At 39.3% G+C, this 17,338-nt stretch overlaps 2 protein-coding genes across 3 annotated transcripts; one reads left to right on the forward strand and one right to left on the reverse strand.

Annotated features, from left to right (window-relative positions):
* Window positions 1-659: 659 nt before the first annotated feature.
* Window positions 660-9,370, forward strand: march2 (membrane-associated ring finger (C3HC4) 2). 2 transcript variants are annotated; one of them, XM_041936101.1, is made up of 5 exons: window positions 660-1,006; window positions 4,087-4,385; window positions 4,990-5,194; window positions 5,454-5,663; window positions 5,844-9,370. In XM_041936101.1, the coding sequence occupies exons 2-5, from the start codon at window positions 4,204-4,206 to the stop codon at window positions 6,000-6,002; spliced, it is 756 nt and encodes a 251-aa protein (XP_041792035.1). In that variant the 5' UTR covers window positions 660-1,006; window positions 4,087-4,203; the 3' UTR covers window positions 6,003-9,370. The 2 variants fall into 2 exon arrangements, with proteins under 2 accessions (XP_041792035.1, XP_041792036.1); XM_041936102.1 differs by having other exon boundaries at window positions 662-1,006; window positions 4,990-5,185.
* Window positions 9,371-10,512: 1,142 nt separating this feature from the next.
* Window positions 10,513-17,335, reverse strand: LOC121605957 (ras-related protein Rab-11B). Its single transcript, XM_041936104.1, has 7 exons — window positions 17,201-17,335; window positions 15,783-15,872; window positions 14,622-14,731; window positions 12,495-12,690; window positions 12,192-12,385; window positions 12,027-12,107; window positions 10,513-11,242 (listed from the first exon to the last, which is right to left on the reverse strand). The coding sequence occupies exons 3-7, from the start codon at window positions 14,659-14,661 to the stop codon at window positions 11,097-11,099; spliced, it is 657 nt and encodes a 218-aa protein (XP_041792038.1). The 5' UTR covers window positions 14,662-14,731; window positions 15,783-15,872; window positions 17,201-17,335; the 3' UTR covers window positions 10,513-11,096.
* Between the last annotated feature and the right edge of the window lie 3 nt (window positions 17,336-17,338).

The following is a 17,338-nucleotide window of genomic DNA, read 5'->3' on the forward strand; positions in this document are numbered from 1 at the left end:
TGTTTTGCTATTTTGGCATTACACAGATACACAAATACTGAAGCATAAATAAACCTATTACACATGACCATATAGCAGACCGACTTTTTATTTTGGATACATTACTCACTCAGTGTACCCACCAAGTTGTTAAGTAACTTGGATGTAAACAGATGGGAGGTGGTAGCATCAGCGGAAATGTTTGTGAGGGCATGCAGGCTCCAGCTGTGTTGAAATCCATTTGACGGATGAAATCAGGCCCCTTAAAGTTGAATACTTGGGTGTTAAAATTCTTCATCCTCATTCAAGCAAATATTGCCAATGTGAATGCATTTTAGTCCCACTTAGAATTTATATATATATATATATATTATTTTAAAGAACACTGCTTTACATTATCGACATTCTGATAAGGGTTAATTAAGTAGCTCTCTGACTACACAATCAGTAAACTTAATTAAGTATTGATTTTGCAAGATCCACCATTTCTTGGACTGTAAAATAAAATCTGTGCAACTTTTTATGACCTTTTTATGCGAAGTGTTTCTTTGAAAGACTTCTGGCCACATCTGCAGTATTTGTTGTGTTTTTTAAAAGCATTATAGAAACCATATGGTCATGGTCTGTTTATTTCCTGTGGCCGTGTTGCGCATGTGATGTTTTCGGTGAACGCCCCTCCCCTCGGCGGGCTGTTGTTATCCTCAATCACTTTTGAAGTCTTTCGGGTTGTGTTTTGCGCTCGTCTTCCCTGAGCTGTGAGCAGAGGCAGGCAGCTGCTCAGGAACCTCCGGGGTGTATTTATAGCCCTGGGGAAACGGAAGCCCGGTCCGCTGTGTGTGATCAGCTGAGGGCTGTTAGCTCGAGCAGGGCTGAGTAGCATATCGGTAGCTAGCTGGTGGCAGTAGCCAGTGACCAATGCTGGGAATTCACACGTAGCCACGGCTAAAAATGAGGCGACATGGAAACAGGAGCTTATTAGGGCGGTAACGGCCGCTGTCGTGAAACGTCTGTGAGAAGAAAACACGGGGTGAGTAGACATTTTAGCTTCATTTTGACACCAGGCGGACGGCTAGCAGCTAGCTGCTGACAGCTGGCAGCTAGCAAACAGCACAGCTGTAACTGGCACCAACTGACCGTTTATTTGCTGCACAATGAAAATGGATGTTGATAAAACATGGCAGTAGAAAGAGCTTGGGCAGCAGGTGTTAATGTTTTAAACATGTCTCTGAAACAAACTCTAAACAGCTAATTTAGAACCAATTGAAGGGTGTTATTTTATTGATACGGTAACGTACAACCCTTTGCTCCAGACAATAGTCTGGTTCAAAGCTTTAACAGCTGGATGCGGTGATGGCAGCTACGTAGCGTTAGCTGCTTGTCAAAGTGAAAATGAAAACAACTGTCTAATTTGTCAGCTAGCTAAGTACATTTTTCAGTGCATTTAACTTACATGCCATTATTAACTGGTGAATGCCTTTCACTTATCTAAAATGTCACAAAATTCACATTCACGTGTATAATTTAGTTTGCCTTACAAGTACACGTGTTGATGTTTCTCAGCTGATCAGATCCTACAGTGTTGTTTTATTCCTGTGTTTACATACAGTACATCACTAGCTTTAAAAGACTCAGAAAACAGTAATTAAATAGATTTTGTTGTTGTCTAAGATTTGGGGCTATCCTTTTGTTTATCTGGGTCAGGGATTGTGTCTCTTAATCGCTGCATTAGTATGATACAGCTATATGTAATGTAAACAAGACCAAGCAGTAAATACTTGAACAGTTTTCCAATGATTTGATATTTATAATCCTGGATATGCAGCAAGTTAAAACATACAGAAAAGCCTATGTTCATAAAATAACAAGACGTAGAAATCTTACAATAATCAAATTTTAAAATGGGCCAAAGTGTGAGGATTTTATTTTGTGAAAATATTAGTTATTTTCTCAAACACCTGTAACTACCACGCTTCTTAAGAGTGATTTTCAGATGACAGTAGCGATAATTATTGTATTAATTATTTATGAGACAGAATAAAACCATAAATAAAATCCCATAAATTTACAAAAGGATTTCTGCTCCACCTGCCAATGTTAAATGTCCTGTTTAAAAAACACGGAGCATATATATAAAGATATATCAGCATACATCATCATACGTATTAGACATACATTTTGGTTTTGGTGCCTAATTTCGTGTAGTAACTCTTACTGTATCTGTTCTCATCAAAATGAAAACCTTCCACTCAGAAATATCAGTTTATAATTGGTTACTGTACAGAATAATTACCAAACAGCAAGAGAAATGTACAGCAGGCCGCAGCACATGTCTGCCTCTTATCTGTAGCGGGGTTATCTGAGGGAAGACAGCTGTTTATCAGTCTGCTGCACATCACACTCACTGACGAATACACTCGCTTTCATAATGGATTAGCAGCTGCTTTGGGCAAGTTGGCTCACCTCCAAGCTGACAGCTTTCTTGTAAATGACAAAATGTCTTTGTAGATAACCTTAGGTATTCTCACGTGGCAGGAAATGAATGGCACACTAAACACACCCTCAGTTAAGTACTGTAATAATATAAAGCTGAGTGGACCTAGAACCATAAAACCATAATCATGCAAAATCCTAAACTTTTTGCTATACTGTTAATAGTATGACTGTTGGGTAGGACTAGTTTTGCTTTCATTTGATTTTTACTTTTAATTATCTTCAACAGCTAAACAGAATAGTGTTACATTTAGCTGTAATGCAGCGTTAAAGGTTTAATATTTAGTGTTTCCACATTAAAATGACAAAAAACAACCAGGACTGTGGGAAAATATCAATATGGAAAAATATGTTTTACTTCCTTTTGTGATACCATATTGATACTCTGGTGCCAAATATTGATATCTTTATTTAAATATGCGGGCAATCTAAATGGATTACCCTGCCAATTTGACTTAACCAGATGTTGACATGGACAAGTTGCAGTCTGTATGTGTTAAAGAAGCACTAAGCTCTGTGCCCTTTTTAGTACATTGTTTCATCTCAGATGTCAAATTCTGTAAAACTGACATCACATTGCAATAAAGTAGTACATAATTGCTACTTTTTGCTTTTAAGGGCCAGGCAGACATTTGAGCTAACTCTATCACATTGTGATGTATTGTGATGACCCAAACAACAGACATCAGACAGACAGCTATCTATAAATATCACAAATCTGATATAGTGATATACTCTATCCCTTAACTCAATTATATTTTGTTTTCAAGGCAGCATACAAATATCAGCTTACTTTAACATGATATTACACTGTTGTGTACATTTATACTATTATGCTGTAATATTGTTTATTATATTAAGTGTTTTCTTTTGAGTCCTTAAGTTTAAAACTCGCTGACAAAGAGTCCTGCATTAAAAATTTTACTTCAAAGCACAAAAAAAAGTACTCATTATGTAGAGATGCTCATTTCAGAATACTTTGTATTAGTGGATTATAGTTATTGATGCATCAGGGTGTAACGACCACTTTAATGTTGTAGCTGGTAAAGTCAGGGATCATTTTATTATTCAAATATTTTTATTGGTTTTCACACATATTATACAATCACAGTAGCTTGAGAAGACACGTAGAAATATGAAAAGAGATCATTGCTCGGTATTACAAACCCATCAGTGGAATACCAGTCAGGGATAGTTTTAACTACTTTATCTTTCTGGCCATCTTGACCTATTATAATGCATGGTTATTTATTTGTTGATTATTTTTTGTATTAATAATCTGAATCTGTGGCGCATGCCACCTAACCATATCGTCTGTGACATTTCTTGCATGTCGTGCCCCCTTCTCTCCCCCCTCGGTTCATATCTGCCTCCTAATTCTCAATCTGTCCTGTAAAGGTGAAAATGTGAGAAAATCTGCATCTGCAATGTGACTAAAGCTGTCAAATAATATAGTGAATAATAATGTAGTGAAGGAGAAGTATAAAGTAGTTTAAAATGGAAATACTCCACCAAGTCCAACCTCAAAACTCTACTTCAGTAAAGGCATTTGCTTACTTTCCACCTCTGATGTTGATTATATCCATTAATTCTCAGTCTGTCTTTATCTGTTTGTAGAAACTAACCGCACCACACCTCCCTGTGGAGAGCAGAGTTTGTGCTTCCAGCTCCCAAAGTCAACCTTCGCCTCTGACCTTTTACACCCTCACCCGCACCTCTGCGGCCACTGTTACTATGACGACAGGGGGCTGTTGCCACCTGCCCGGCTCTCTGTGCGACTGTTCGAGCAGCGCTGGCCTGTGGAAGAGCGTGGAGGAAGCAGGCGGTGACGGGTGCCAGGCGCTCTATGTCACCCAGGTCACGGCTATAGATGGACGGTTGCTCTCCTCTGTGCTCAAACCCATGGCCACACAAAGGTAAGACTTAGTCCTGTGGAGCAATAAACATTTAAATGTCCACAGTGGTGCAGCTGCTGCCTTATTCATTCTGTAGCGTTTTCAGAGCACACCTTTTGACTTGTCATTGTGGGAAAAGCACAGGCTGCTAATTGTTTTAATGATGGCTCTGTTCTGTTCAAGGGTCTCAGTAAGTCATGATAGTAATTCAATCTAAGAGTGATTTTCTTCGAAGTTCTCTGTATTTGTTGTAGTCTTCCTGTTCTGTCGCCTGATTTAAATGTGTTTTTGATCCATTTCTGAAGTTGCTGCAATTTCAAAATTGTAAGACTAAATGAGTAATGCGATTATGACTTTGTTCTGCTACAAACTGATCTATGTGGAGCTTGTGCTCATCTGATTTAGACCCCCTACTGTATATCGCACCTGTGTTCTGTTGATAAACAAACAAACCTGATGAAGCAGATGCAAAATGCGTTGCTCACTCTTCCACTTGCAGAAAACGCTTAAATATGAATTAATTCTGAGCTGTGCTGCAAGATCCTTCTGCGTTTTAATACAATAAATGCATTTGGCTGAAAAGCTGTTACAGAACTGATTTAGGTCTTTTTTTATTCGGTCACAGTGATGGTCCCATCTGCCGTATCTGCCACGAAGGAGGCAGCAGCGAGGGTCTCCTGTCTCCTTGCGACTGCACCGGCACCCTGGGCACGGTGCACAAGAGCTGCTTGGAGAAGTGGCTGTCGTCTTCCAACACCAGCTACTGCGAGCTCTGCCACACAGAGTTCAGCATCGAGCGCCGGCCGAGGCCCCTCACAGAGGTAACAAAGGTCAATGCCCTTTGCCTTGTCTGCATCAATCTCTCTTGCTTGTCTGTTTTTATTTTATGTGGTTGGGCTGCGCTCTGTGAATGATTGTGCATGTGAAGGAGAAGTAGCTTTTTTTTTTTTTTTTACATCTCATCTTTCTGCTTGCTTGCTATTGTATTGTCTTTTCTGTGCTTGATTGACTTAAGGTTTGTCAATCTACCTCTTCTTTGCCTCTCATTCTCTTTCTCTATTTTTCTGTCTCCCACTTGTTATCCCACAGTGGCTGCGGGACCCCGGCCCTCGTAACGAGAAGAGGACGCTGTTCTGTGACATGGTGTGCTTCCTGTTTATCACGCCCCTAGCAGCCATTTCAGGCTGGCTGTGCCTGAGGGGCGCTCAGGACCACCTTCAGCTGGGGAGCTGGCTGCAGGCAGTGGGCCTCATAGCCCTCACCATCGCCCTCTTCACCATCTATGTCCTGTGGACCCTGGTAAAAATGCATTCACACACTGATTAGATTACACTCTTGTAACACACATCTTTAGTTTTAAAATCACCTGCTAATTTGCCATAAGCATACATTAAAGGGCATATTACAAATAACCTGCTAAATTTCATGTATATAACTGACCTCCTTTTTCCGTCTTCTCCTCCCCGGTGGTCTGTACAGGTGTCTTTCCGCTACCACTGTCAGCTCTACTCTGAGTGGAGAAGAACAAATCAGAAAGTACGGCTGCTCATTCCTGAAGCCAAGGAGTCTAACTCTTCCCAGCATTCCTTGCTCTCTACCAAACTGATGAAGAAGTCTGCCAATGAGAGCATAGTATGAGACCAAATGGAGACAGTTGATGATAATGGTGTCTCATGTGCGGAGGCTGATTGTCGAGGCATCACGCCCTGCCAGCTGGTCTTTATGGAAGCATTCGTGGGCTTTTTTGTTTCTTTGCCCCATCAGTACTTAATTCACATCTTTTTATTTCAGTCTGTCCTCCTGTGGGTGCAGAAATGAGCACATTAAAAAGAAGTCTGTGTCCTCATGCTGGGTGTTGACCAAGCTTATGCAAAGGCACTGAAAGATGGAACAGCATATGCAGATGTGCAGAGACAATTATGTGGGAACAGCCTCATCATCATCATCACGGATACAACAATAAGTTTAGAAAACAGTGACAGTAGAATAAGAAATGACCAAACTAATGATTGTCCTGCCTAGTTTCAACAACCCGTCGATGGGACACAGATGACTGCAGAGTGTAGCAGGTCCATTCATTGTTGTGCTGCAATAATGAAGTGTGTAAACTGCTGGATACATGTCCTACCTGGGCACTCACCTACATAGGCCTCGCATTCTCAATGCAGCATTGCCCATCGAGGAGTTCTTTCGAGCCGTTATTGTGTGATCCCAAGTTCATCTGCAAAGGAAAAATGAAAAGTTCAGATGTGTTATTTCTTTACATTTACACATTACACAGTCCAGATGCCAGTATTCAGTCTGAGATGAAGCTTTTCATTTTAGCACAAGCCTACTGGATTTATTTCAAGGTTGTTGTTTTTGTTTTGTTTTTGTTTTTTTTACTGCATCTGATAGCAGCATAGCATTAGTAAAGCCAGAGATTGTGCAATAAAACACTGTGGACATGGAGGTCTTCACAGTACATGAGGAGACCTCTACCAACATGCACAGTTATGCATGCAAGCACTGTTAATAACTTTTGGGGATTTTTTTTAAGTGTCAGTGTATTGTTAAAATGATTTTGTGGTTTAAAAAACCTGGACTGATTTTACTATTCCTACTGAAGTAGGGTTTAACAGTGTCCTCATAGAGGTCCATGTATTATCAGCACTTAGCAAGTAGGTCTCTTATAGGTTGATAGAAAACTCCATCAAAATGGCTTTTAGAGCAGCATTTGAGCAGCATTTCCCCAAGTATTGTTGGGTGGCTGATGCAGTGTACTACGGCATCCTTCTAATTTTCAGTTCAAGTACTTCATCATAGCTGTTTTGTTTTTATTTTTGTGAAACAGTGCCCATGCAGCAGTATGTGTGTAGTTCCCACAATCACACCAAGAATCAGGGATACAGAAACTTCCTGCAAGCATTGATCACTGAAGTCATGGTCAGCATCAGTGTCTGATCTGATGAAAAACTCTCAGTGCTGCTGTTTAATGCTTCTGCCAGTCTAGCATAGACTCTACCCACCAACAGTGACTTGACGATATGCAAGGACCACTAAAGCTTAATCTGAGTTGAGCTTTGTTTTGTCTTTAATTTCAAGAAAGCCGCTACATGCTCACATGCTTTTTCTAAGTCCATTTGATGGATGTCATCTTTTTCTTGCTGCAGACTTGCCCTCATCATCTTTTGATGTTACTTATTTGGGCCTGGATGTATTGTTTTTTTTTTAGGAGAGTAGAGGAAATTCACTTCTCTCCTGTGTATAATTTGGTCAGCCAGTCAGAAAAGACCGACCAGAGTCTACCTGGTTTACTGCTTTATTCCACTTCATTTAGTTTATGGGGAGACGGTTAATTGCCACTTGAACTCACTGTGGCCTGTTCACAGGAAGATGAGCCTGAAGATGAAAACTCCAACAACACATGGAGTACTGAGAATAATTTTGTTGTCAGACCAACATAAGCCCATGTTAAGACTATGCACAGTATGACTGTGCAGATCATTTCATTTATAACTGTGCAATTATGTGCGGCACAATTAAAAAGACCTTATCTGTGCTACACAGGTGGCACTGAAAACAATGAGGACAGCTTAAAACTAGTCTAAAGCCAGACTGGTTGATTATTTTTAATTTAATGACTAAACTTAGCACAGTTTTTGGCTTTTGAATTTGGTTCTCTCAGTGGAATAACATTTCTATTTTTGTGTTATGTGAGTGGTCATGCTATTGATTATCATACTCTGATCATGGTTTGTTCTTCTGTGCTTTCTGTTAACGTTCTTCTCAATGTCAAAGTTAAGGCAGAGGCATTCAGTAGTGAAGCTATCAGCTATGTGTGAAGAGGCCAGAAGAAGGATTTTATGCACAATTGCGTCTTTAATGCTTTTTATTTAAATTACATGCAAATTTGCTTTATGACGATCAGGCTTGAACGATATTTGACTTTAGCTGGTGTGTGGTGGTTGTGTGGTATACTCACAGAGAGTCAACACAAACCATCTCAGTCACCTTCTCAGAGCAGATTTTGGTTATTGGCTGTCAGTAAGCATCAATAGAAATGCACTCTGAAGTTTCACGCTATTGAAACCTTGTGGTCTGAAATAACATTACAAGTGTAGAACAGTCAGGGTGCATCTCAGTGCTGTTTGGTGGGAAATCGACACCAGCTATATGACTGTGTTGAACAGCCATCTTTTAAAAAAAATATATATGTGTATCTGTTGGACTGCTGACAGTGTGACCAGTGGCTGTAAGAGTTACTTCCTTGCCATGGCTTTTTATCTACACCAACATTACGCTCTTGTACTGTTAGCTCCTGGTGGTTGTCCCACATACTGCCCCAGTTAATCATTTGTTTGTGTTTTTAACTGATCTCAGAACAAAGGATTACATCCTGCAGTACTGCGATGCACCCAGGGGGCCTTACGAGCTTATGAGTCATTTGATCATCCGTGTGTTTACTGTTTGTCGTGAACGAGGCTTTACTCAGAGTATTAGGATCTACTGGGGCTGATACTGATTTGAAGCAGTGTAAAGAGCTGTGGTGCAGTTATTCAAGATGTCTGACTTGATGATAGTGATAGTTCATTTAACATTATTGGAAGTCTGCACAAAGGTGCCCACAAAGTATGCAACATTGCTCCTTCTTTGGCTACTTGTCATGTTACAGTTATCTACATGAAGCAGATCCTCGTGTCTCCAAAGAGTTTTTAGGTGTTATGTAATACTTATTTTATATACCTTCCACAATTCAAATCCAGAAAGGGATTTTAAATCATTGTTTTCTTTCTTGTTTGTTACAAACATGTAAATGTTGCTTATGATGTATAACATTTTTGTAATCTTTTAATCCTACACGTCTTTTTTTGGAGGGTGGGTATGTTCATATGTATTTATGTTGCAATTCTTCAGTATTTACATTTTTAAAGACTGCAATGTTTATGGTGTGCTGTGGGAAAAAATACTGGTACCTGCAATCAGCCAAGAATTGTTTGCAAAGCAAATAAAACATGAGGATAAATTATGGGTGAACATTAATTCAGGTGATTTTGTTTTCTTGCATTGATAGCTGTTAATGATAATCACTATTTTTAGTCTGATATGGCCGTTTACAGATCATCCTCTTAGTCCAACGAGGATGAGATGTCATTACTGTAAGTCTGTTTGTGACCACAGCTGTATGCAGCCATTAATCCTGATGAAAAACAACTGCTAATGTCAAGTTTTGCTGCTGTGGAGAGTCTCCTCCATCCACTGCATTTGGAAAGTATAAGCAGCTTAGACAGAATAACACTGGGTCAAAACTATTCCATATGCTGCCTTTGTGAACAGTCACTGTCCTTCAGGAGGAAAAAAAAAAAACACTAAAAATGTTTGAAAGTTTTCACTGGGTATTAATGTCATCAAGATACGTTATCTACTTACAAACTTATCTACTGTACACTCAGCTACAGTAGACGTAGATACTGATTAACAGCTACGTCAGAGAGGTGTTAACCTTTAGTGTACTGTTCCATATCCTTGAAACTGGTACCCTGATAGTCACTGGATTTACTCATTCATGTTCCAGACCTAAGGATATTTTTGCCAGAAAACTCACCTCAACTAGATAAAATAAGAAGTAGAGATCCTTTACTTGAGTAAAAGCAATACCACAGAAGAAAAAATGTTTTACTAGAAGGTTGTGCATTCAAAAGTTGAGCTAGTGCAGAATTACTGTAAACAAAATGTTCTCAAAGTATCAAAAGAAAAAGTACTCATTAAGCAAATGGCCTCATTCAAAGTGTTATATTTATCATTTATGTATTATTGGATTCCTATTATTACTGATGTATCAACATGTAAGACGCATTTTGATGTCATGTTTGAGCTAATTTTACCCACTTTACATACTATTGGGTAGTTTAATCTGTAACAGACGTAACATATTTAAGACACTGATCACATTTTACAAGTAAAAATTTGTTCTGAAAAGTAACTGGTATCAATAGCTGTCCGATAAATGTTGTGGAGTAACAAGTATGATATTTCCCTTGGAGTTGAGGTAATCAAGTCAAGTACGAGTAAGTACTGTATTTAGATACTCGATGAAACAAGACTCAGATCTTTCCTTATAACCAAATCAGATAAAATATAAGAATATTTGAACACAACATGCTACTTTTGTCAAGAATTTTATTGTAAATTTATACAGTTCTTCTTTTTAAAGTAAAACATTGACAACATAAGCCAAATATTCTTCAATAAATACATGAGGATATTTTTGGCATGATAACTTATCTGATGTAAGAAGAAAGTTAGAAGAACCACACTGTCAGACGCATAATACTGCTTCACCAGGTTGGAGTAACTGCCTGTAGTTTATTTACACAGCACCATCTAGTGGTAACCACTGAAATGTATTCCACAACCTCCCTGTACATGACAGAGTTTCAGTTCAGTTCAAACAACTTCACAGGCTTCATTAAGACAGCAATGACTGCCTTGTTCCTGCATTGCAGGAACCTTCACATTGACTCCATGAACAACTCAACCAAGTGACCAAGTGACATAAAGGCTTCTTGTAGTTTTCTTTCATGGCATATGAGAAGAGCATGAGTGAGTTCATAAGTCCTACATAAAACAGGATGAAAGGCAGAAAGAAAGGATAGAGTGACAAGGGAGTTGGCCGTGAGCAGAGCGGCGGGAACAAAAAAAAAAGTGCACGGGTGATGTGATGACGAGGTGGAGGGTGAGTGTCATGGAGAGTCACAGGCTCTGGCAGCACTGGAGTTTGTTGCCCTTCTGCCCATCAGTGGTTGGGGGGACACTTATGTCCACTACGTTGTTGCCTGGAGACTCATCATGTGCAGATCTGTCTGCTATCTGCTTCTGCGACACAATGCGGTAGATTTCTGTGTGGGGAGGAAAGAAACAGATGATTGATTGAATTGTTTTAATTTTTTGAAAGTGTTTTGATTTCTCTGTATATGTAGCTGTGGCACAGATGTACTTCATGATATTATACTGCTACTGATAGATATGCAACACTGACCACGTTTAGATGCGCACTAATATTCCACTATTTTCTAAATATCAGAATTTGATACGGCCATGTAAACTTCATATTTCCAAATTAGGCCTTATTCTGAATGGAGCATTTTCTGATTAAGACGTGGAAAATGCTGACATTACTCAGGTTTTAGGAGCATTATTTGGATGTGTTCACAGCACATTCAGAATATGCATCTCAACTGTTTTTTTTGTTTTTCCCCACAGTTTGCAGCCTCTTGCATGTTTATGGTCAGCTCTGTGTGTTGCCTGGCCAACAGTTTGCAAGTCTGGGGTAGAGATGCATGCACAAAAGATTTCTGGTCAGAAGGAGGAACACCTACTTTTAAACATTATGGAGGAGTTAGATGTCAGCAGGTTTTTGGATATGTGCAAATATCGCAGCCACAAACAACATTTGTGGTTGAACAAATGAAAGAGAGAGGCTGTGTTTATAGTGTGTACAACTGCATGTTAATGCGATTAGCAGAATATTCATTTTCATCAGCCACGTTAACAGCTTCGTAGGAATTTTGACTTTTTTGGAATAAGGGCAAAAAAGTGAATATTTTGTGCATGTAAACGTAGTCTTTGAAATCTTCAGATCGGACATCACATGAGATGCTGCCCTGGCATTGCTCCTCCTACCTGTTAAAATGTTCTTGAATGCTTCTTCTACATTTGTGGAGTCCAACGCTGATGTCTCAATAAATGAGAGAGTGTTCTTTTCTAATGTAGGAAGAGAATAAAGAAGCATTTAAACATGTGCACAGTTAAGATTACATGGCTGGCTTGGCTTGCTCTATGTTTTACCTGCGAAGGCCCGAGCCTCATCAGTGGGCACTGCCCTGAGGTGGCGGAGGTCGCTCTTGTTTCCCACCAGCATGATGACGATGTTGTTGTCAGCGTGGTCCCTCAGCTCCTTCAGCCAGCGCTCAACGTTCTCGTATGTCAGATGCTTGGCGATGTCGTAAACTAGGAGCGCCCCAACTGCGCCCCGGTAATACCTGGTGACAGCATAAACCAGATGAATACCATAACAATACTTTCTTTATTGGAGTGCAATATTTGCATCAATCTATGTACACTAGTTTAGACGCAAAGGAAAATACTCACGCCGAGGTGATCGCTCTGTAGCGTTCCTGTCCAGCTGTGTCCCAAATCTGAGCCTTTATCGTCTTACCATCCACCTGAATACTGCGGGTGGCGAACTCCACCCCAATGGTGCTCTTGCTCTCCAGGTTGAACTCATTTCTTGTGAAACGGGAGAGCAGGTTACTCTTCCCCACGCCTGAGTCTCCGATTAAAACAACTGGAACCAGAACAAACAGTTGACTGCAGAATTACTAACATTGTAGCTGCTAGTTACAGAAAATGTTCTTAACAACTCTCATTAAAGGATGCTCTCTAGTCAAGTATTCATTCAGTCAGGGCCATTTACAGTAGAAGTGAAAATGCTGACTTCTTCCTTCTTCCTGCACTGACAAAACCTTATCAGACTTTGCCCTGCTGGGAGTTATGCAGGAAAAAGCTGCCAAAACCTGCTCTCTGGGAAATCTGACTCAACAGCTTCTCAAGGCCACTGTTCCTGTGTCTGTTGTTACAAATTATCAGTATCCACACCAGACTTGGCCATCTTTTTCTTGTTCCTTAATACAATACTGACTAGATAGATGTGAAAAAGTATATGTATATATATATATATATATATATATATATATATATCCATTTACCCGTCAGTAAACTATCTAATCATTAAAATCCCTACATCCAGTCCTTGGTCAATGATTTGACACTTGATGGGCAGCGTAACCCCATCTCTCCTCTGTTAACTATTAGATGTTAATAAAGCTTGCTTGCAAATCAGTCAGTTACAAAAATCAGGTTCCTTAGCCCGTCAGTGACTGGTCTATCTGATATAGGGTTACAACAACATGAGATTTTCACTGTACGATTAGTGAACAGTCTCTAAAAATATCAAGTTTCACGGTGTACAGTATTACACATTTCTTCTTCTTCTTCTTCTTCTTCTTATTATTATTATTATTATCAGTTGCAATGACCCTTCAAGGATTGAAAACAGAAGCGTTTTTTTTTTGTTGTTGAACAAATGCTTTATGATAATATCACAAAATGTTATGTCCTGACAGACATGAAACTTGACATTTTTTTTAGAAGTTAGAAGTCAATACTGCAGATGAGCAAATATACATGGTATGATAACCACTATATCGCTTTAACCCTTATCTGATTGTTAGAAACCTCTGCATGCTGAAAGGAATAGCTGGTTTCTCATCTTTTGACATCCCACACATCTGACCAGTATAACTTAGTTAAGCACATCATGTGATGTATGTTGTGGTGGAGTGCTTCAACGTAACAACACAATAATAAGCAGATCCTTATTCAGGAAAATGCCACCTCATTTAAGTTAGCAAGGTCAGCAGCATGTTATCAGGAAACTGGATTCCAAGGTGTAAAAGGACCATGTGACCAGTGACTCAGTGGTCCAGTCAGGGCAAATGTGATTGCTTGGTATGAAAATATGCTCTTAGCCATCAAAGGCAAAGTGGTGGCTGGGGAATTACCTGTGTACCTGGCGCGGTTACCTTACAGAAAATCAATGCCACACTTTAGTTTCGCCTTTATTCCTGTCATAAAGGAGTGAGTGTCCTCCCTCAGGCGACAGGTTTACACCGCTGGATGGCATGTCCACCACAAAGGAAACTCTTGTTTCCTTTTCTATTACATTCATCTGAATTCATGAGACAGCCTAAGGAAAATAGGTCACTGTTTGGGCTCCTGTTTAGATAGTTAAGTTTTAAAGTGTGGTTATAGGTAAGTGCAACTTATCTTCAATAACAGTGAAGTTGAATTTCATTATGTTAAACGGAATCGCTACTCCCGTTAAAACAGCTACTAGCTAGCTTGTAGGGCTAACTCACCATACGCCCTACTTTCTGTAAAACCCAATACAAGTGATTTACTGTCAACCTTGACACAAATAAAAGCGCCAGCACTCCTTAAGTAACAGTTACCCCGAGGCTAATTAGATATGAAAACATGCTTCCGACGCTCTAGCTGCGAAAACAGTCTGCTAGCTACCGTTAGCTGCCACCACCAGCTGGCATTCAACCTGAGCACTGACGTTAACACAGATAGGTTAGCATGCTAACCTACGGTCCTTTCCTTGCTAGGTAACGCCAAACAGGGTTATAAATAAGCAGTTTCTGTTCCGCTTACCTTTGAATAAGAAATCATACTCGTCGTCTCTGTTCCCCATTGTTTGATACAACCACCTTCCTGAGATTGCGGTGATGACAGTAAGTGCTTTCCCTGCCCTGACCAGGGTGCTGTGCCAAGATGACAGAAGACAATGCGCACATTGCGTTAGGAGAGCAGCGCCGCTAAGAGAGCTACGTTAACGCCATAACGTCACGTGACTCACCGGTATGAAGCCTCATGTAGACTAAATACAACAACAACAGTAATCCTAATACATATCCATTGTGTTTTTTGTTTGAGTACAAAGTAATAAACTGAGAACTAATGTTTCCCCATTGTCACTGTCTGAATATAAAACTATGATACAAAACATTGACTAGACTTAAAAATTAGTCTAATAATGTTAGTTATTAAAAGAGAGAGAAAAATGTCTTTTGTGGCTTTTCATTATCTTAATTTAATCATATTTTATCTGAGATTCCACATTAACATTATTATTTAAAGGTTGCCATTTCAAAAAATATATTCTTTAATCTGACACAAAAGATAACGTGTTTATTAGGCAGAAAGGCTCCTTCCTAACCTATTACACATGAGTAGTCTGACAGAACAATCTAAACCCTTTAGCTTTCATAAGATCTTTATCAGTGGTGTAAAACAGTGGTCACTTATAACCTGTAGGGACTAAGAAAAAGTTGTATAACAGAATTAACTTTCATGCTCAACTTGTAAGATGAGAAATCCTTTTTAAAAAATTACATTAACTGCAGAGTTTAAATGTCATCAAAAAACCCATCCCTATGACAACTGGGCAAACTTCATCCAAAAAGGAGACCTGTGATGCGACTGGAAGCTCCAGAAAAAGCTACCAGGTGGACCTTGTGCTGGGATCAATGTACCAAACTTTATTTCTATTGTTTTATAGTAAATAAACTAAAAAGGGCTAGCATACCAAAAAGTTTATTTTTACATTCATGAGGTGAACACTGTTGAGCTCACTACATGGCCCACCCTCACATTTTCTCTTTCTCTTAAATGGCTACTTGGCTCTGTCAGCAGCAGCACTTTGGACTTAAATCTCCTTTGACAACAGAACTGGCAGGAAACTGACATGAAACATGAAAGATAAATACTGATGGAGTCAAAACAAAAGACAGAAGACAATGAGTCATTTCCTACCTGACCAGAGACCAGAAGATTCCTTGGCTGGAGTGAAGAGCTTCATTTATAGAGGGGTGGAGGTGGTTTATATCCCAGGTGATGGTTGACCTAAACAAACAGAGACAGAGTTAAAACAATCACTAACAGAAATCCAGGCGTTTTAGTGAAAAGATTGATACATGACCTCTGATGAGTGCATTTGGTAGGTAATAGGTTGATAAAACATAAGCAAGTTCCTCCTAATAACCAGCAGAGGGAGCCACCATCTCTGCCTCCTGACACAAATGTAAAACTTTCCTTTTAGGCCTCTTATTCACATTAAGTCTGCACACTGGTGAAGGAAGTATTCAGATCCTTTATTTTAGTAAAAGTACTAATAACACACTGTAAACATACTGAAGAGGAATTACAAGTAAATGTTCTGTATTTAAATATCCCATAAGTATAAGTATGTACTATAAATCAGGTAAATTTACCTAAACCATGAAAGGTAAAAGTACTTAGAGAAGAAAATGGCCCCTGACACTATCATACAAAGCGTTGGATCATTATTATTCATACATTCACGTAAAAGCAGGATTTTACTGTTGTATTTGGTTGAGGTGGCCTTAAGTTTTTTAACTACTTTTTGGACAGCGATGAATGATCATTTTCCTCAAGATTAATCATCTAATTTTTGACCTGACTCTTGAATGTCTAGTTTTTAAACACTTTAAAAACAGTGAGAAATGCTGTCACAATTGCCCAGATGCCCAGTTGACTAACGGTCAACAATGACCGAAAATACATTTAAATAATTTAAAGGAAAAGAAGAAAATCCTCACATTTGTGAAGCTGGAACCATGAATTGATTTTGCATTAAAACTGACTTCAGTTGTTATAAAAATAGAAAACAGAAAATCAGTTTTCTGCCAATCGACCAACTGATTAATGGACAAATCGTTTCAGCTGCAGTGGAGTAAAATATTTACATCTGAACTGTAGTGGGGCAGAGGTAGAAAGTGGGAGAAAAAGAAAAGTACAAGTACCTCAAATTTGTACTTTAGGTACAGCATGTGAGTAAATTTACTTAGAGTATGCGATGTGCCCTTGTAAGTTAAATGTAAGAAAATTAGCAGGAGTGAACCATAGATCCTCAGTCCTCATATGACCTTTAATCACCAGCTCAGCTACATGTTTATTTTTATAACAGCATTGTCCAACTGCAGCACTTCAAGTTTAAATCCTAAGAAAGCACAAAAACAACACATGACCTTATATCATACTTTTAGTAGCTAAGAGCCAGTTTACTTGCTCTAAAGCTTCTCTTAGCAATTGAAGCTAATACAGGTGAACTGGTTAGATTTTAGGATGCAGCAAGTTTACGGCGCCATCTTGAACGTTTCACTGAAACCGAGCTTGCGCGGCTGTAATTAACGGAAGTGTTTCACACGTACCGTAAGCTTGTTTTGCCAGTTCTCGTTCATTTTAAAACCTGTGAACATTTGATATTACACACTGGGTTTAGTTTCAGTGAGGCCTGCGGGCAGGTGATTTCCTTCCTTGAGAAACACAGCAGCACTCCCTCCTGTAGC

This window comes from Chelmon rostratus, chromosome 4, assembly GCF_017976325.1.
Source record: "Chelmon rostratus isolate fCheRos1 chromosome 4, fCheRos1.pri, whole genome shotgun sequence".
Lineage (NCBI taxonomy): Eukaryota > Metazoa > Chordata > Actinopteri > Chaetodontiformes > Chaetodontidae > Chelmon > Chelmon rostratus.